Below are 21012 nucleotides of genomic sequence, written 5' to 3'. Positions count from 1 at the left end.
GAAGATGTAGTACAAATATATAATTACTTAGTCATAAAAGGAACAAAATTGGGTCATTTGTAGAGATGTAGATGGAGCTGGAGACTATCCTACAGAGTGAAGTAAGTCACTAAGAGAAAGTATCATTTATTCACACAAATGTATGGAATCTGAAAAAATCAGTAGAGACACAGAGGTAGAGAATCAACAGATGGATCCCAAGGGGGAAAGAGAGGGTGGGATGAATTAGGAGATTGGGATTGACATATATATATATATATATGTATATTTACTGACACTATTGATAATATGTATAAAATAGATAACTGAAATCCTACTAAATAGCACAGGGAATTCTACTCAGTGCTATGTGGTGACCTAAATGGGAAGGAAATCCAATAAAGAGGGGATATATATGTATATGTCCACTTTGGTGGACAGTAGAAACTTACACAACATTGTAAAGCACTCCCATAAAAAATGAAAATAAACACATGGATTAGGGCCCTCCAGAAATATGCATTTCTTGGTGTTCAGGGGAGAATGTGGACTAACTATGAATATCTATTCAAATACAGCCTTGAAAAATCCTAGATGACACCATTTCTGATACTCAGGATTCCAGACAAATAACAGGACATGGGATATTATGCCTCTCAGGTTCTCACCTTGACCAAGTCCTACACAATGCTGGTATCCATTATTCAAGAGTCAGTTTTGGTAGCTGTTTCTTACTTAGCATGTTGTATTTTATCATTTGTAAGTATAGTTTTTGCATTATTTAAACTTCAGGTGCTCATGGGAAGAACAAAACAACCTATCTAGTTTGGAGTACTGCAATTCAGAAATCATTATTTGAGAGCTTACCATATGTAACAAAGATGATAAGCACTAAAGAGAAGACTGAAAATTAAAGATATCTTGCTTTTAACTTAGGAACAGAAACATCTACAATCCATAAAATATGAGAGTTACTGACAAAATACTGGGAAGTGCAGAGAGGGTAGTAGATTCTCTGTGAGTGGCTAGGGGAAAGCTTCCTGGTGAAGGAGGTTTCAGATCATTAAATGGGAAAGCAAGCGGGAAAGTCATCACAGGCTTAGAGAAAAGCTTGAGTGAAATGTGATTGAGGAATGGGGTAGCCTAAAAACTTCAAATAGGCTAATGTAGAAGGAGATCAAGATTGGTTGAGAATTAAAAGGAATATATAGAATAGAAGAGACACATTGACTTGGACCCAAAGTGATGAGGCATGAACACCAAGAATCTGACCTTGAGTTTGTTGGCAAAAGGGAGGAAGCAGCATATTATGCAGAGCAGGCAATGGCACCCCACTCCAGTACTCTTGCCTGGAAAATCCCATGGATGGAGGAGCCTGGAAGGCTGCAGTCCACGGGGTCGCTGAGGGTCGGACACGACTGAGTGGCTTCACTTTCACTTTTCACTTTCATGCATTGGAGAAGGAAATGGCAACCCACTCCAGTGTTCTTGCCTGGAGAGTCCCAGGGACGGGGGAGCCTGGTGGGCTGCTGTCTATGGGGTCGCACAGAGTCGGACACGACTGAAGTGACTTAGCAGCAGCATATTATGATCCAATGTATTACAGAGGACTCCTATTGTTTTAAAAAATAATTTCTTAAATAACTATCAAGTAAGTCTTTAAAGTAACCTCAGTTGTTAAAAACAAGTGATGATTATTTCTAAATTTGCAAAACAGATCATCAGCATGAATTTTCCAGAAGTCTGATACTGGTATTGGAAGGAAAGAGAGTGATGATGGGAAATTTCTACCAAAATGGTACATATAACGAAAGAAGTACAATCTCCCAGCAGACTTGTAAAGAAATATTAGCATATTTCCATGAGCCAGTAAAAATAGAGTGTGAAAGATCTTCAAATATCTGGCAAATGTGAAGAATTAGAATTTAGCATTTTTATGGGAATTATAAAAGGGATGGCTTGTTAACCATGCAGACAGTATCCTGATTTTTTAGTTAGTAGTTCTATTTTTTTTTTTTATCACAAATCACATTAAGGTCTGAAATGTTCTTTTTTTTTTTTTTTGCACTCTCATGAAGAATATAAGAAACACAAATATCTCTGGTTATTTTTTAAGATAAAGAAAATGATACCTCATACAAAGCTCTTTTGAGCCCCTCATCACTCACATCACTCACACATATATTAGCGAAGCAATGTATGTATGAGGGTGGGAAATCTTTACAAACATCAGAAGGAGGATATAAATGTAAAAAAATTTGAAACTACGTGAGGAATACCACCAATAGAGTATCGGAATAGTGAGTGACATCTATTTCTGCTTTATTGACAATGCCAAAGCCTTTGACTCTGTGGATCACAACAAACTGTGGAAAATTCTGAAAGAGGCGGGAATACCAGACCACCTGACCTGCCTCTTGAGAAACCTGTATGCAGGTCAGGAAGCAACAGTTAGAACTGGACATGGAACAACAGACTGGTTCCAAATAGGAAAAGGAGTACGTCAAAGCTGTATATTGTCACCCTGCTTATTTAACTTTCATGCAGAGTACATCATGAGAAACCCTGGCCTGGAGGAAGCATAAGCTGGAATCAAGATTGCCGGGAGAAATATCAATAACCTCAGATATGCAGATGACACCACCCTTATGGCAGAAAGTGAAGAAGAACTAAAGAACCTCTTGATGAAAGTGAAAGAGGAGAGTGAAAAAGTTGGCTTAAAGCTCAATATTCAGAAAACTAAGATCATGGCATCTGGTCCCATCACTTCATGGGAAATAGATGAGGAAACAGTGGCTGACTTTATTTTTCTGGGCTCCAGAATCACTGCGGATGGTGATTGCAGCCATGAAATTAAAAGATGCTTACTCCTTGAAGGAAAGTTATGACCAACCTAGACAGCATATTAAAAAGCAGAGACATTACTTTCTCAACAAAGTTCCATCTAGTCAAGGCTATGGTTTTCCCAGTGGTCATGTATGGATGTAAGAGTTGGACTTTGAAGAAAGCTGAGCGCCAAAGAATTGATGCTTTTGAGTGTGGTGTTGGAGAAGACTCTTGAGAGCCCCTAGGTATGCAAGATCCAACCAGTCCATCCTAAAGGAGATCAGTCCTGGGTGTTCACTGGAAGGACTGATGTTGAAGCTGAAACTCTAATACTTTGGCCACCAGATGCGAAGAGCTGACTCATTTGAAAAGACCCTGATGCTGGCAAAGATTGAGGGCAGGAGGAGAAGGGGACGACAGAGGATGAGATAGTTGGATGGCCTCACCAACTCAATGGACATGGGTTTGGGTGGACTCCGTGGGTTGGTGATGGACAGGGAGGCCTGGTGTGCTGTGATTCATGGGGTCGCAAAGAGTCAGACACGACTGAGCAACTGAACTGAACTGAAGAGAGAAAGACTACAGTATACAAGTTACTGTCCTCTCTTGTGGGAGTAAAATTAGGACTTAAGAATGTATTGTCAAAAACCAAAATGAGTTATCACATATAAAACAAAGAAAACAGTTCCTACCATATAGAAAACTCTTCATAAATGTAACCAGCATACTACCTGTGTGCACGGGTACTCAGTCATGTCTGACTCTTTGCAATCCTGTCGCCTGCCAGGCTCCTCTGTCCAGGGATTCTCTAGGCAGGAATAATGGAGTGGGTTGCCATTTCCTCCTCCAGGGGATCTTTCTCACCCAGGAATCGAACTTGCATCTCCTTTTGCCTGAGAATTGGTTATTTTGAAGGAACTTCTTTCCACTGGTAAACCCAAGACCCTACATATTCTAGTACAACTAGATTTTTTTTTGCTTTCCTCCTTTTCTAATAAACCACTCATTCTCTCTCAATGATGCTATTAAATCTGACTCTCTGCCCCAAGTAACAGTCCAAGTCCTGTCCTCCATCCTTTTGGTTCCCTGTGCACAGCATTTTCACACTACAAGGGCACAAAACCCCTAAGATTTCTGGTGCTTTCTGAGACTCCCCTCTAGGAAGCAGTGCTGTTCTCTTTCTGTAGGAGTTTCTAGATTAAAAGGCAGGGAGGGCTTGTTGAAAATTAAGTAATGATATGTGTTAACTTACAAAAAAAAAATCATGTCAGAGATGGAATAGGGTGGTACAGATGCAACTGGGCTTGAGGAGGGGACACATATAAAAGTGGGAAGGATTTAGGGGAGTTAGCAACTACCATGAACTTCAGAAATCAGGGAAATATGGAAGAGTGATCACAAAGGACAGATAACAGCTCACTGGCTGGAAAGGAAGGATAATCATTTTCTTTGGAGGAAGACTTGAACATACTCAGGGAGAAAGAATTTGACCATGAAAAAGCACAAGACCAGAAGGCTGGGAGTCAATGATTAGACCATTCAATGGACTGGACTGGATTTAACTGGAAATTTGCATAGTGAAGCAGTGTAACATTGAGGTTACAGGTAATGTTGGGGTTGCAAGTAGATGATATTGAAAATATTAATACATGGCATGCTAAAAGTACCATTTCAGCAATGGAAATCTTACAGGAATGTGCAGAATGGATTGACTAGTTCAAGACTAGTCACAGACATCAGTTATGGTTATTTAATGCATAAGATGACAAGGACTATCACAAAGAGGGTAATCTTAGGAGTATAAAGTGAAAAATGGCTAAGAGTGACACAGAAAGGCCCAGTCACTGGAACTTGGCAACTAAAAAATGGGGCAGCAGTGATGGAGGAGCCCAGGGTGACTCAGCGTTTTAGCCAAGTGGTTGAGAAGCTTGGTCCCACAGAGAAAAATGGCAAATCAGTCAGGAGTGTCATTTTCCTCTTTCCACCTAGAATCTGGGGAATTATTCTCACAATAAAGCTTATCTTATAAGTAGAAAGAACTCTATAGTTCACAAAAATCTTCCAGACAGAGTAATTAATTTTTCTTTACAACACCATCGTCAGGCAAGATGGCTGTTTCTGTTCCCATTCTGCAGAGGAATTAAACAATGCTCTGTGAAGTTAAATAACCTATGCAAATCACACTGCATAGAGGAAGGACAAAGTGTTTTCTAGCACATTTTAAAGAACAGGTCAAAGAAGTGTAAAGGATTCTAACATCCTGAAACTGAAAACAGAAACTGACATGTCCTGGTGACCTTTTCCTGCTCACACAGAAACATGTTACCTCCGGTGTTGTTGGTCAGCTGTGCTCCTCTGCACTGTGCTTAGCCCCTCAGTTGTGTCCGACTCTTGTGACCCTATGGGCGGAAACCTGCCAGGCTCCTCTGTGCATGGGGATCCTCCAGGCAAGAATGCTGGAGTGGGTTGCCATGCACTCCTCCAGGAGATCTTTCCAAACCAGGGATTGAACCCAGGTCTGCCACATTAGAGGCAGATTCTATACTATCTGAGCCACCAGGGAAGCCCAAGAGTACTGGAGTGGGTATCCTATCCTTCTCCAGAGGATCTTCCTGACCCAGGAATCAAACCAGAGTCTCCTGCGTTGCAGGCTGATTCTTTACCAACTGAGCTACCAGGGTAGCCCTCTGGTCAACTGACCGTCCCTTAATAATGGCTAGTAATGGGACCTTACTAATTCACATGTAGCAGCTTCAGGTTTTAAGGTATACTTATTATAAAATATTTTCTTTATATCAAACCAGTATCTGCTTTCCCAGTGCCTCTAATTATAAATTGGTTCTCCTTCTACCCTTTAAAACTATTATAAAATAGTTCTGTTTCCTTTTCTATGTCTTCCCCTTTTCAATGCCTTTCAGATATTAAAACTATCATGCTGCCCCAAGTTATCTGCAGCTGTTTATTGAATAACATGCCTTCTGGAGCTTACAAAGTTCTGGTCATATACCTTGAGGTGATTTACATTTTATATTTCTCATAAAATGCTGATGCCAAGGAACCACCCTCATATTCCAGATATGTTCAAATCAGCAGAAAATGCTGTTGCTCTATCACACCCTTTGTCTTGACCTATCTATGATATTAATACGTGATTAGATTTCATTAGCTTTGATCACTGCCTCATCAATTGCTAAATCATGTTAAACTTGAGCACGAGTAAACCTTTAAGACTCCAAAATTTTAATTTTACTGATGCTAAGCCATGTCACCCCCATTCTTTACTTTGCAATAAAAATTTTATTGCGAATACAGACCTTTTCCTTTTCTCCTTGCCATCAGGTTGGCATTTGCATAACCATAGAAATCATTTCCTTTTCTCTGTGAATGAGGAGCCCATGGCATGTGTTATTTATCTGTGTTCACTGAACCACTGAACAGAGGCTTTGGTGCTTAGCTTCCTGCAACTTGTTTTCTCTCCTAACATTGCTACCTTCTGGCCTGAGTTTGTCTTACAACATCTTCTATTATACAATGCACTTAAAAGACAAAGGCACAGTTTCTGCCTTTACAAATCTTCTACTGTTCACTTACTGTCCTGCTAGAGCTTTTACCGAATGACTCAAAATTCTCCATGGCTCAAAAGGAACAAGTCCGCTCTGGATCATAACCTGAAACTCTACAGAGACCCTCAGACTTTATTCAGGAACAAGCTCATACCTTATTTATGTTTTCACTATATGATTAGTTCCCCATGTACCGAAAGCCTACAAAATAATGCCTTTTTAATGAAAACATGTCTTCCTATAAAGTTATTAGAGAGTTTCAAGACAAATACTGTACATAGCTTATGCTCTTATAGGCTAACTCTAGTTCAGCATTTACATAAAGTCTGCTGCTGCTGCTGCTGCTGCTGCTACTAAGTCGCTTCAGTCATGTCCGACTCCGTGCGACCCCATAGACGGCAGCCAACCAGGCTCCCCCATCCCTGGGATTCTCCAGGCAAGAACACTGGAGTGGGTTGCCATTTCCTTCTCCAATGCATGAAAATGAAAAGTGAAAGGGAAGTCGCTCGCTCAGTCGTGTCCGACTCTTCGCGATCCCATGGACTGCAGCTACCTCAATTATATTAAGTCCAGTTACATTCTTCTATTTTAGAGTTTCCTAAACAATATTCCATGGAACACTCGTGTGTCCCTGAGAGTTAGTAGATGTCCTGTGTGATAGGTGTCCTATAGCCTAATAATTTTAAGAACAGGTATGTTAGTGAAAGGTCAAACAGTTTTCCCTACCACCGTGAATCACACAGCCTTTAATGTATTAAAAAGCATTGTGAATCTTTAAGAGTATATGAAATCTCTTAACTTCTCTAGGCTTTCTACTTCCTAAAGGCAACTTGTAACTTTCAGAAAGCACAAGGTTAGTAATGACAATATAGTGACAGTAGTAAAACAGTATATTTTAAACTATACCAAAGAAATATGAGAACTACAACTGCAGGTTTCCTCCACTATAGGAAAGGAAAGCATTCCTATGAAACCTTTTATTAGCTGAAATGACATAGGCAAGAAGCAATTACCTTAGGACTCATTCTGCTCAGGGATGCACAAAATAAATCGAGATCAAGCACAAATACAGTCCAAAACCATGGCAGCTTGATGCTCAGATGCTGGGTGTAATTCCTGGGTTAGGCGCTGGGTGGTACCACTCTTGCTACTCAAGGTATACGCTGCCTCTCTAAGAGCTCACTGCTGTTTTAACATGTTTTTTCACAAAAGTGAAAATCATTTTCATGTCTTTTTTGGTTAGCGAAAACAGTGCTAATGTAGGTCATCTACAAAAGTGAAGTAGCATGAAGCCAATTTTCAAATGGGGAATACCTGTACTTCTTCTCAAGCAGTTCCTCTCAGTTACCTAGTGGGATTTTCCCCTTTCTTCAGTCCATCGTGGTAAATTATCTGGTGGCTGCTGAAGTGGAAAATGGCAGTGCTAATAAACAAGACACCATAGGTGTCACCTCTTTGAAAGTCTTTATTGATTCCTTCAGCAACAACATTATTTCCCAGTCCTGTTGTCTGTCTTTTTAAATTCTCTGTATTACGCCTCCAACATATCATTGGAGTCATTCACTGACTATAACATTTCCTACTTGATCACAGTCCCTTTGGGAACAATCTCTAGGCCTCTTTTGCTTCATATCCTTGGTGTAAGTTCTGGTTCTCAACACAGATTTAGTAAATATTTGTTAAGGGAGAAGAGGAAGAGAGAATGGCCAGGAAGGTCACCCCATCACTGATGCTCTTTAGGGTAAGCCATAGACGATGGCCCTTCCTCAAAAATTAGACCAATCTAAATTAAGGTTGTCACCATGCTACTTTACATACACTGTGAAAGATCATTTGTTTTAAAAGAGTATATGATCACTGAAGAAATGGAAATTTTTTTTAAATGCCTAGAGAAAAAATGACAGTGAAAATATGATAACCCAAAACCTATGGGATAGCAAAAGCAGTTTCAAGGGGGAAGTTTATAGAAATACAATTCTACCTCAGGAAAAAAGAAAACTCTCAAGTAAACCTAATCTTACACCTAAAGCAACTAGAGAAAAAAAAGAATAAAACCTAAAGTTAGGAGAAAGGAAGAAATCATAAAGATTGGAGCAGATATAAGTGAAATAGAGACAAAGAAAACAATGGCAAAAATCAATGAACCTAACAGTTGGTTCTTTGAACAGAAAAATAAAATGCATAAACCTTTAGCCAGACTCACCAAGAAGAAAGAGAGAGGACTCAAATCAATAAAGTTAGAAATGAAAAAGGAGAAGCTGTTACAACTGACATCACAGAAATATAAAATACTACAAACAACTATAAACCAATAAAATGAACAACCTAGAAAAAAAAATGAACAAATCCTTAGAAAGGCACAACCTTCCAAGACTGAACCAAGAATAAAATTTAAAAATATGAACAGACCAATCTCAAGTTATGAAATTGAAACTGAGATTAAAAAAAAAAATACAGAAAAGGGATCCCCACACACAATTGTTGGGAATGTAAATTGGTACCACTATAGAGAATTGTATGGACGTTCCTTAAAAAACTACAAATGTATCTTCCATATGATCTAGAAATCCCATTCCTGGGCATATATCTGAAGAAAATCATAATTTGGAAAGACACATGTACCCCAGTGTTCAGTGCAGCATTATTTACAATAGCCAAGACATGGAAGCAACCTAAATGTCCATCAACAGAGGAATGAATAAAGATGTTATATGTGTGTATATATATATACAGACACACACATATGCACACTATGAAATCATACTCAGCCATAAAAAGAATGAAAAATGCCATTTGCAGCAACACAGCTGGCCTAGGAGATTGTCATACTGAGTCAAGTAAGTTAGATAGAGAAAGACAAATATCATATGATATTGCTTGTATGTGAAATCTAAGAAAATGGTAAAAGTGAACCTATTTACAAAACAGAAATAGAGAAATAGAGTCACAGATGTAGAAAACAAACTTATGGTTACAAAGGAAGAAGGGAGGAAGGGATAAATTGGGAGTTCAGGATTGACAATATAAACACTACTATATATAAAATAACTAATAAAAATCTACTGTATAGCACAGAGAACTCTACTCAGTACTCATTAATGACCTATATGGGAATAGAATATAAAAGAGTGGATATGCATATATGTATAATTGATTTACTTTGCTGTACAGCAGAAACTAGCAACACTGTAAATCAGCTATACTCCAATAAAAATTAATTCAAAAAATAAGAGTATAACTGTGACATTCATTCAGATATAAAACTTGTCAAATAATATTATTTAACTCATCAACTAATGAGACAACCAGTAAGATCTTACAATTGGCTCAAAGAAGAATTCCAAGAACTTCACATAAAGACAAGCAATGAGGAAAGCTGAAATAAATTTGAATAGAGGCAAAAAGATCTGGCCACAAAATGGTGATCAGTTGCATCCCACCAGAAATAAATAATTTGCATCTCTTTGGACAGGAGTCATAGGCATTATTATCCATTTTCTACCAATTTACAGAGTTTTACATAGCCCAGGTGACCCTAGCGGTAAAGAGTCCATCAGCAAGGCAAGAGATAGAGAGACTCGGGTGCAATGCCTCGGTCAGGAAGATCCCCTGGAGGAGGAAATGGCAATCCACTCCAGTACTCTTGCCTGGAAAATTCCATGGGCAGGAGAGCCTGGCAGGCTCCAGTCCATGGGGGTGCAGAGAGTCAGACACAACTGAGCACACACACATAGCTCCGAGTGAAGATAACTCAGATAGGTCTCATGAGCACTCATTAAACGCTTTTGCCCATTTCAAAGTTTTTCACAGTTTTTTCTGACAACTACATATAGTCCCAAGAGATCATGAAACATCATCTTAGTTGCTGCTCATTACTCTTCCTGTACTTTACTAACTTAAGCCTCTAGCACTTATGCTCAGGTATGATAAGATTGGAGCTTGTCTGGGAAACAATGAATGGGAGAATGCTTTCCCCTCCTGAGAAGCCACCAAGTCCTGGTTCAGTCTATCCTGCATCTCTTTGCAAGTAGGGTGTGTTATTTCATCTGATGCTTCCCTGGTTCATTACGTAAACAGAGCTCCGGAGCTCACCCTACCCAGTCAATTCCAGGCAAAACTCCCCTCTCAATACATTCATTAATACTTTTCCACTTAAATATCATATCACATTTCCTGAAGAAAGGAATTCTGATATCTTTTCATCCCCCAAGGCACCTGAAACAATTCTGGACTCTTAACTCCACAATAAATGCTTTCTATATGTCACAGTATCTAATATTTATATAAGATCAAGGTATAGAAAATGTTTAAATATTATATCTTTGTCATCCCTTCAAAAATAAGAAAAGTTTTTCCCCATTTTTCTCTGCTCTCTCTTCATAAACATTGGTGGATTTAGGTGCAATTTGTGTTTTCACAGTGCACTCGGCTACAATGGAATGGGATTGTAAGTGACCATGGGTTTTTCTTTTTGAGGAAGGAGTTTGTGATTGTAGCACACTTTCTTCAATTTATATCCCCATTGCCTACTTTCTCAGGCCTGTGCCTTGAATTTTCTCTATATTATAGTCTCTAAAGTTACAACCAAATGCCTACAAATGCTCAGAATATGTTTCTGCAGAGAGAAGAAAACTGAAGTAATTTTGAATTTTCAGTTGACATGTTTTACCTTGGAAACCTTTAAGTAGGCTAGACCGATGAGACACAGGAGAGTGTATCAGAATCATTTGTTGAGCTTTTTCAAAACATGCCATCCTGTGAGAATCCTAGATCCTAGTGAGCCGGGTTGCAGTGTGGGTGAAGTTTAGCATTGGTACAGGAAGAGAAAGACAGACCCATTTATCTAACCTTAACAGAATACAATGAACATGTCATCTATAAATTGCTGGGAAATAACATCCTTAGCTCTATCACATATCTTGAGATAGATAGTCTGCCCTCTGAAGTGAAGTCTGTGCTTAATACTTGCAACATTAGAAACTCTAACATCCCTCAATGACCATTTTTATTGTCAAATATATATCTTCTCTATTATTTAACCTATAAATATGGTGATGTTTTGAGTTGTTGGATGACTGTAGCAAAGAAAAATAAGAAGAAAGAAACTGCTTTATTACATTTATCAGACACAGTTTAGGGGACGTTGGGTTTCTAAGAACCACTCTGCATCCTCAGGGTGGCCTATGTGTGTGTACCACTGTGTGATTAGATCACAGCGAAGGTGGGAGCAGTGGGCACTTGGCCTAGAATTGCAAATCAGTATCTGGAAAACATGTGACCAGAAGATACTTTATTTGTGAAATCTGACAACCCTGGATATTTTTCTCATGCTCTGGAAACAGAAGTCAACAATTGAGTTAACACATTATCTTAAACCTAGCATTCTGTAAGCATTCGGCCTCTGCATCTTCATGATCCCATTTAACTAAAGTTTTAAATGAGAGCAACACTTGAGATACTAAGGTAACCTGAACTGCATGGCGATGACTTGGTAATGGCCACATGGTACTATGTCTTTGTATCTATCTTATGTTAATCATACTGTATTATTCCATCTGAACCTCATGACTATGGCCATAAAATCCCTCATCTAATACTTTTTTCTAAATGCCTCTGCTTACATTGTTTTTGTTTTCTTTTTAGCAATACTTTCATGCAGGAGGAAATGGCCTGAAAAAGAATTTCTTGGAGAAAAGCCCAGATCTTCAGTCTCTGAGATATGCTCTCAGTCTTTATACCCAAACGACTGATGCCTTGATAAAGAAATTCATAGACACCCAAACCTCACAGAGTAAGTAACACACTGGATATGAACAGAGGTAAACTGAATACAACTCAACTTCAACACAGAAATCACTATAAATAATATCTGTAATTTGACTGTAATAAAGCATCAATAAGAATGGATGATTATGATTTGTAAAAAAAAATTATTCAATTTTTAGAAACGTGTTTTATAAATAATTTCAATAATACTGAGATATGCTTAAAACTAAAATTGTATGGAATAGTTAACCTTTGCTATTGATTTTAATTTCATAAAATTTAGTAAACTCTAGTTGTGAATAACCATAACTGATATTCTCAAATTAGTACAAAATAATCAGTGTTTATTGGTCTCAGTAACTTCTAAAGTACAACAATAATTCCTCAGATCCTAACTTCAAATGAAAATAATCTCCTGGTCTTGGGTTTTCAGAAGGGAAATCTCATTTAATCTTAATTTTATAGGAGAAAATTCTAAGTCTTTGAAAAGAGCCAAGTATGTTAGTGGAAACTCAGATCTATTTCATATGTCAAAGTTCCCACCTCATAAGCTTCTAGGATATTACTGTTAAACAACCTTTCCTTCAAGTTGCTTTGTGATTTATTATATTTTGGTAATTACATGCATTTAAAATCTGGCATTTCTGAGTGATTACTGAAAATGTCACTCTAAGTAAAAAAAAAAAATCAAATGCAGGCTCAAATTCTAGAACATAATAAATTGCACCCACTATAATCAAAATAAGGAGAAGGACACAACTTCTTTCATGAGAGATCCTTCCAAAGGAAGCACACAGAATTTTTTTTTCTTAATAAAAATCCTTCAGATTTATCTATGTTTCATCATGGATATTTTCACTTTTCTAACTGCATTTGAAGATAATACCAAGGTAGGTACTAGGTAGCTGCTTGACCTAATACTTTGTGCTTTCTTACAGTGTCCAATAAATGCTACAAACACTCCTTTTAATGCAATCTTCAAACCTAGATTACATCTTAGGATGGTTCCAAAAAGAAGAGAGTTGAGTGTAAGGCCTTGTCAAGAGGTACATTACTCCTTGAAGCATGATCTCTCAAGGTTTTCTAAACTATAAATATGAATGCAATTCTAACACAACTCATCATAATACTGTTGTTGCTTTATTCTCAAGAGAATGTGAGTGTTTAAAAACCTAGCTTTGCTTTCGTAGGTATACATTATGTGTATATACATACAACCCAATGCCGGGAGCCAGCGTGAGGAATTCCACCCGTGACAAGGTCATGCGGCAGAGCTCTGATGGCAAGGCTAATCAGACCTCAAGTTTTCCCCCTGGAATTTCTTGAGCATCCACCCCCCAAAAATAAGAATCTGCCTGCTTTTCCACTCTTCTGATATTCTCTGGAAAAAGTCAACTCAGGGCTTTAGTCTACTGCATTTGAAAGGGATGTTTCAGTTAAATCCCTCTGATAGCTCTCTAGCTTGCCTAACAGGTCCCCCGGACCTCTTACAGCTTCTGAATTGCTTATAGCCCCCCAGCCGCAAGAGGCACAAAGCTTAAAACATCTTAAAGATACAGAGCCTTTTCTAAAGAGTTAAAAATCATATTGGTGACGGGTTTTCACTGTTGACTCAATGATTGCTGCCAGGCCTCCATATTCTTTATCTTTTAGGCACCTGGGAGGATGTTAGTCAATGTAAATGGGATATGGAAAAAGATATATAGTAGTTTTGATGTTAGCAACACTAGACTTTTGAGTTAATTACTTTTCTCTTTGTTATATATCACTGCACTCCTCTTGTGTCCTTGCTATGTAAGAATGTAACTTTATTTAGTGCTTTCTGAGAATGGCACCAGACTTTGGGAAGATCAACACAAATAAGTCTTCTGGTTGACAAACCCTTATCAGAAAAAAGGCTGTAAAATGTTAATTGGCCCTTTTGGCTGGAAGATGATATGAATTACCTAAGACTTGTGTATACAATTAGGTATGCAGAGAGAAAAGCCTGGTTTTGATAAGAGTCTGGACTGCTAATGCTGCATAACTTTGTGTTACCCATTGATCTCCATGTTTTATCAAAAGTATAAAAGGCCTTCTGAACAATAGAGGCCAGAGCCAGTTGCTGGACTGGTTTCCCCCGTGTCTCCTCTTTACTCTAATTTCAGGCTGAATTCCCATCTGGAGCAGGGCGGCTCACTAAGTCTACTTACTTGTCCCGGCTTTTAAGATCCACACGAAAGGGAGCCTAAGGAGGGGCACGCTTAGATATTCAAGTGGGCGCCGGTGGCCCAACGTAGATAGTGAAAGCTCCTTGTCTGGAACTTTATTGGCCTTCCCCGTAAGCCAAGTTATTCAGCCTTCTTTCTCCACTTATTTTTCCTACTATACTATTTCTTCCTAATCTAATCTTATATTAATAAATAAATAAGTTTTTTCCTCGCCAACTCCGTCCACCCTTCGAATTCCCTGGATCCACTGGGGCTGGACCCCGGCAACCCATGTTTCAGCATAGATGTCAAACCAAAAAGCTACATATGAATTTCCACTTTGGTGTATGGAATTTGGTACACATGTTTGTTTTGTATGAATTGTATGACAACATTAAAAATATATGGGGAGTGGGGGAATAAGAGGATTCATTATCCCAATACTCCCTAACTATATTAATTATTTTAGTCTTGGTTTCTTTTTTACTTGTCTTTTCTGGCTTTTTCTAAGTAACACAATTTTTTCTGCATAATTGAAATTGGTAAGCTTTAGATATGAAGTGGCTTTGCCTTTTCTCTGACAGTACCTTCAAGCATGCTCTGTGGAAACTATTCCCATCTCCCCCTCCGTCCCTCCCTTGGCATCCCTCCAGCTGGTCCCAGCCCACCATGACCAGGTCCACAGGACCTGAGGTGTGGGGGGAGTTTGATGTGCTCTCTGCTCCCCTTCCCCATCATCTTCTAGATACCTCTCTGCTTCAGGGTATTGGGGGCAGAAATTGAAGGGGAGGGGGAGATATCTTTAAAGTCCCCCTACAGTTGTATCCATATGCTGACTTTCCCAGGGGCCCAATGCTAGGGAACCTCCTGTCCGCTGAACTTCATGATGAATGCAGTCTGCCCCGGGTCCCTATAGGGACCCCTCAGTTGCTGCCTCCTGCAGCACATGCCATGGCTTCTTGCTCCTTGAATATATTCTTCTAGTGTCCAGCCCTCTGTAATGAGGTCCCAGCAAGAAGACTGATGACCAGCTTCTGCCCATGGCGCCCAGTGGAGCTCATATATTCTTTCCACGTTTTAGATGATCATGAGGACTTCCTCACTGTCGCCTGCCATCTCTCTATAGCTCTCTCTACCTGCTCAGATAGTTGTTTATACTTTTAAATTGGAGGAGAAGGGGAAGGAAGAAATACTGCTGCCTAATATAGCTCAACCCTTGTTCAATCAAAAATGAGGCAAGCCAGTCTCACCAATTAATGGATGCAGTGTTTCTGAGTCTCTATTCATCTTTTACTCTAATTCTATCACAATCCTATCTCAATACTCATTGCCACAGACTGAATAATAAAGTGAGCAACAATACCATATCCTTCATAAAATATGGAAAGGAGAGATAAGAGGAAAAGTCACTGGATATTAGAATTATTTATAACACAACCAAAAATAGAACATATTAAAGGACACAATCTCCATTTTCTGTAACAGACCCTAAATGACTTCCAAATGCCTGGGGCCAGTCCGTGTTCTCTTTGTCTTCTGAAGAACCTCAGCTTCCTCAGGTTCTTTAAATGACAAACATGGAAAAGTTGACTTCTCAAGAGTCCTATTTAAATGGACTGGTCTACTGTTCTATGGATGCTTGACCTGGGCTGTACTAAAAGAGAGGAACTTGGGTGCCACTCTTATATCCCTGCAGATGAGTATTTACAATTATAGTAGGATCAATTCTCCCCCTTTTTGTATTTCTTATGCTAGTACAAGGAAGAGTCCAAAATGATCAGATGAGGTCTCAGTTTCCAGTTTAAATACTATTGCAATTAATCAGATAATTTTCTAGGATTTGGCACAGTATCAAATACCCATGAAGATTTATTACATTTAATTTTTGCCAATCTTATATTTTGTTAATACAGTTTAGAAAGACCATGCTGGGGTTATGGTGTTTTTCAAATATAAGATATGAAATGGGAGCTAATGCTACACATTGAGAACTCCTACCCTCTGCCCAAGGCTCCCCATCCAGGGTAAGCTAGGGTGTCAGACAGTTAATATCCCAGGAAGCAGCCCTCAGCCAATGGAAGATAGGAAGTTGGCAGATAAGAAAACAAATAAAACTTTAGCTTCCTCAGTTGGGAAAACTCTAACATGAGTTCTACACAAACTCCAAAACTCCCCTGTGATGTGAAGCTCCATCCTCTCTGAGAGGACGCCTTCCCAGGTGGATCCTTTACCGTGGAATGCTTGTCTCCGCTTTCACTCCCAGGGAAACCCAGATCCAGGGTCACACTACTAGGAAGTAGGGAGCCAGGTTCCAGTTCAGCTACTCTAGATCTATAGCCTGTGTTCTTAACCCCCATGCCTGCATCTTCTTGATAATAATTAAATTATAAAGGTCAAATACCCTGAATGAATTTTTCCCCTTTACTTGAACTTTTTCTCTTACAAATTTGCAAGTTAGGAATACAGAACTAATTAGAGAAACACCTTATAACCCAGTGAACATTATTTGAAAAATATTTTACATTATGATTGATAAAATGCAAACTGATTTTTTGTTTCCTTAATTTCTAACTCATACATGTGCAAGTATTAATGAATTATCATTCAAGTGTTAATCAACATGCTGTGTAAAAGAAATTGGAATCCTTTAGAAATGTAACTGTGCTTTTTAAAGTATCCATATTTTGTTCTCATATTCTCATAAACTCTTCCCTTAGTCCATTTTCTTCTTTCCTTTTCTTTTGTTAAAATGTTCTTTTGCATCTCTTTCTCCTTTCTGCATTATCCTTGTCTGTGTTAGAAAATTAATTGTAACATTAAATATAAGGAAAAATGAATAATTAAGTGGGTTATATTTTTCACTGTCTTTAAACTGAAGATATACTTTCCTTTGAAAATATTTTTAATTCAGCTTTTACATAAATGGGTTTATGGCATAGAAAAACACTCTATATCTTGCTCACTTATTCTTTATTTTTTCTTTTTCAATTCTCTCTGTTTTCACCTTCTCTTCCTCTTTCTTTGATCTCTTTTTAGAATAGATTTAGATGTCCTCTTTTTCCAGTAATAATAATAAGAAAAAATGACAAGGGGTATAGTTTCATTAGAAATTTATGAGCCAAAGAGTCCAATTGAAATCTATAAATCTGGAAGAACACTCTTCTTTCTGTTCCAAATACTGGAAAATAAACAAATTCAAAATGGAGAGATAAGTATTCTTAAGTCCTCAAGTGAAGCTGACAGATCAGTTTATAAGAGTAACACGTTTATTAGTCTAGCAATGTACTGCGACAATGAAATACCACTATACTCTGTTAAAGTGCTACACTCAGTATGCCAGCAAATTTGGAAAACTCAGCAGTGGCAGAACTGGAAAAGGTCAGTTTTCATTCCAATCCCAAAGAAAGGCAATGCCCAAAAATGTTCAAGCTACTGCACAATTACACTCATCTCACTTGCCAGCAAAGTAATGCTTAAAATTCTCCAAGCCAAGCTTCAACAGTATGTGAATCAAGACCATCCAGATGTTCAAGCTGAATTTAGAAAAGGCAGAGGAACCAAAGATCAAATTGCCAACATCCATTGGGCCATCGAAAAAGCAAGAGAATTCCAGAAAAATATCAACTTCTACGTCATTGACTACTCCAAAGCCTTTGACTGTATGGATCACAATAAACTATGGAAAATTCTTAGAGATGGGAATACCAGACCATCTGACCTGCTTCCTGAGAAACCTGTATGCAGGTCAAGAAGCAACAGTTAGAACCAGACATGAAACAATGGACTGGAAATTGGAAAAGGAATGCATCAAGGCTATATAGAATCAAGATCGCCAGGAGAAATATCAATAACCTCACATATGCAGATGACACCACCTGTCAGAAAGTGAAGAGGAACTAAAGAGCCTCTTGATGAAAGTGAAACAGGAGAGTGAAAAAGCTGGCTTAAAACTCAATACTCAAAAAACTAAGATCATGGCATTCAGTCTCATCACTTCATAGCAAATAGATGGGGAAACAGTGACAGACTTCATTTTCTTGGGCTCCAAAATCACTACAGATGGTGACTGCAGCCACAAAATTAAAAGATGCTTGCTGTTTGGGAAAAAAAACTATGACAAACCTAGATAGCATATTCAAAAGCAGAGATACTACTTTGCTGACAGAAGTCTGTCTAGTCAAAGCTATGGTTTTTCCAGTTGTCATGTATGGATGTGAGAGTTGGACCATAAAGAAGGCTGAAGGCTAAATGCTGAAGAACCGATGTTTTTGAGCTGTGGTATTGGAGAAGACTCTTGAGAATCCCTTGGACTGCAAGGAGATCAAATCAGTCAATCCTAAAGGAGATCAATCCTGAATATTCATTGGAAGGACTGATGCTGAAGCTGAAGCTCCAATACTTTGGCCACCTGATGCAAAGAGTCAACTCACTAGAAAGGGCCCTGATGCTGGCAAAGACTGAAGGCAGGAGGAGAAGGGGATGATAGAGGATGAGATGGTTGGATGGCATCACTGATAAAATGTACATGAATTTGAGCGAGCTCTGGGACATGGTGAAGGACAGGGAAGCCTGGCATGCTGCAGTCCATGGGGTTGCAAAACGTCGGACATGACTGAGCAACAACAAATACCCTGCATTCACTTAAGAAATATTTACTGAGTATCACCTCTGAGATCGCGTACCATAGGGTATATATTCAAAGCTGAACCTAGTGCTCTGTACACCAGGCACTCTACTATGGAGGTTCTCGAGCAGAGGTGATTTTGTCCCCCTGGGGCATCTGTCAATGTCTGAGGAGCTTTGATCCTTCCATCTGGGAGTGGCATTTGTTACTGGTATCTAGTGGTTGGAGACCAGGGAGGTTGCTAAACATTGTACAGGGTACAGGACAGCTTCCTACAATAGGAAGTTATCTTCAAGTCTCCAGATGGCAGTAGTGCTGAGGCTGGGACACCCTGCACTAATACTAGTCTGAAACAGTGTAAGAAGTGAAGTAACATAAATCGTGTTAGAAGAGGGAACAGTTTGACTCAGGAAGACAAATAAAAGTAGAACAGCCAGTGGAAAAACTGAGTCTTGAAAATAGAAAGAGAAAGGTATTTTGGATGCAGAAACTGTCCAGGAAAGAATATACTTGCATTCTTAATTTTAAAATCCCAATATGTCAAGCATATCCTCAGTATATTTGTATGAGGAAACAATGTTTAATTGTTTTTAAAGCAAAATTCACCATATCACTACTTATGTTTGACACTTATGATAGTGTAAGGAACTCTAAGGCACTTTTTAACACTATTTTGTGTAACATTAGTAGAACTTATATTAATATTTGTAATAATTACCAAACTCTTCCTCTTGAAGTTGACCCTATGGTTTAAATTGGGTAGTTTCCTTGAAAATTTATACTTTCTCCTTGTTGTTTCTCAAAGATATGCTACTTACAGTTTTAGAAGCTGGTACAGAATTCATTTCTTGCATCTTAATTACATTATTCATCATCATTAACAAAAAAGCTTCTCTAACTGCTATTTCATTATACCAAGGGCTCTTCGAACATTTCATACAGTAGAAGACAGTGAAAAATGTACAAAACTTTAACATATTAAGTAGAATTTTTTTCAGTGGATAACAATTTGGAATGAGGCACAGAATGATTAATTTCTGGGCTATCCCAGGTCATATTCTGTTTCCTTACCTGAGCATTTGTCACAGTTTGAGGAACTTAAATCTAAAAATATTTCCTAAGGGAATTTTTTTATGTCTAAGTTACAACTGGCTCATAAAGCAAAAAGAAATGATGGTATAAATTAAAATATATGAAATGAAATGTTTTTATTCTATACTCTATCCTCTTAACTCTTTATGAGCAATATCTTTGAGTCCTTGCTTACTTGAAATTTCTTAAAATTTAAATACCATCTTGGTCATTATAATAACCTGTTTTCTGCTAAAGTATAGTACATTTTCATCTAAAATGTACATCAGATAGCTACATTTTGAATCTTTGAAAATGCTTCAATATTCATTATATATAAGGATTAATTATCTCTAATCATGTTCAAATTATAAAAGATACATTCATAAGAAGAAAAGAAACTCTTTGTGGTTTACTGTAGAAAAGATCTCTTATCAGAAATGTAGAACTTAACATTAACGGTATTTAGTTGGCAGAAGAGCTGGCATTGAAATAAAGAGATTAGTTTTAAGGTCAAGGGCCACCACTGGAATTTTACCTTGATCCCACCTATGGAAAATGCTGAAGAATGTCTTCAGGGTATGTGGAGAAATAATATTAAAATCCATTCAGCCATCTTCAATTTAATACTGATTTGAAACCATAGTCAGACCTGGTTTCTCATTTTAGTTAATCAGGCTGTCAGAGATCACCAGATAACCAGAATCCCCTCCAACAGACCTATGCCATCGTCTTACCCCTGGAACAGTGGGATTCCATTAGCTAGTACTGCCTTCCAAGATGAGGGGTTAGCATTTCTTGGGGGATACAGTGGAAAAAACTGAGGAGGGTTTGTGTGATTTGGCTCTTCAAACACTGCAGTAGGTCTAAAGACATTCAGCTCTAGATGAGGCTCTTCAGTGCAATCAAAAAGCTGTACATAAAAAACTTTAACAGGAGTGGTGATATGATATGGTTCTGAGAACTCCGAATCTTTTCCCAGGGTAGAAATGTG

The 21012-nt window shown here is 38.3% G+C and overlaps 1 protein-coding gene across 1 annotated transcript in view; it reads left to right on the top strand.

The window, feature by feature from the left end:
* Nucleotides 1–21012, top strand: part of UNC13C (unc-13 homolog C) — a 655255-nt gene that overhangs the window by 588298 nt on the left and 45945 nt on the right. Inside the window, exon 29 of the mRNA XM_052646337.1 lies at nucleotides 12012–12159. Within this exon, the coding sequence (XP_052502297.1) occupies nucleotides 12012–12159 (148 nt within the window). The remainder of the gene's footprint in view (nucleotides 1–12011; nucleotides 12160–21012) is intronic.

The sequence above is a fragment of the Budorcas taxicolor genome, chromosome 10 (genome assembly GCF_023091745.1).
Source record: "Budorcas taxicolor isolate Tak-1 chromosome 10, Takin1.1, whole genome shotgun sequence".
NCBI lineage: Eukaryota > Metazoa > Chordata > Mammalia > Artiodactyla > Bovidae > Budorcas > Budorcas taxicolor.
This window is presented reverse-complemented; position numbering and strand designations above follow the sequence as displayed.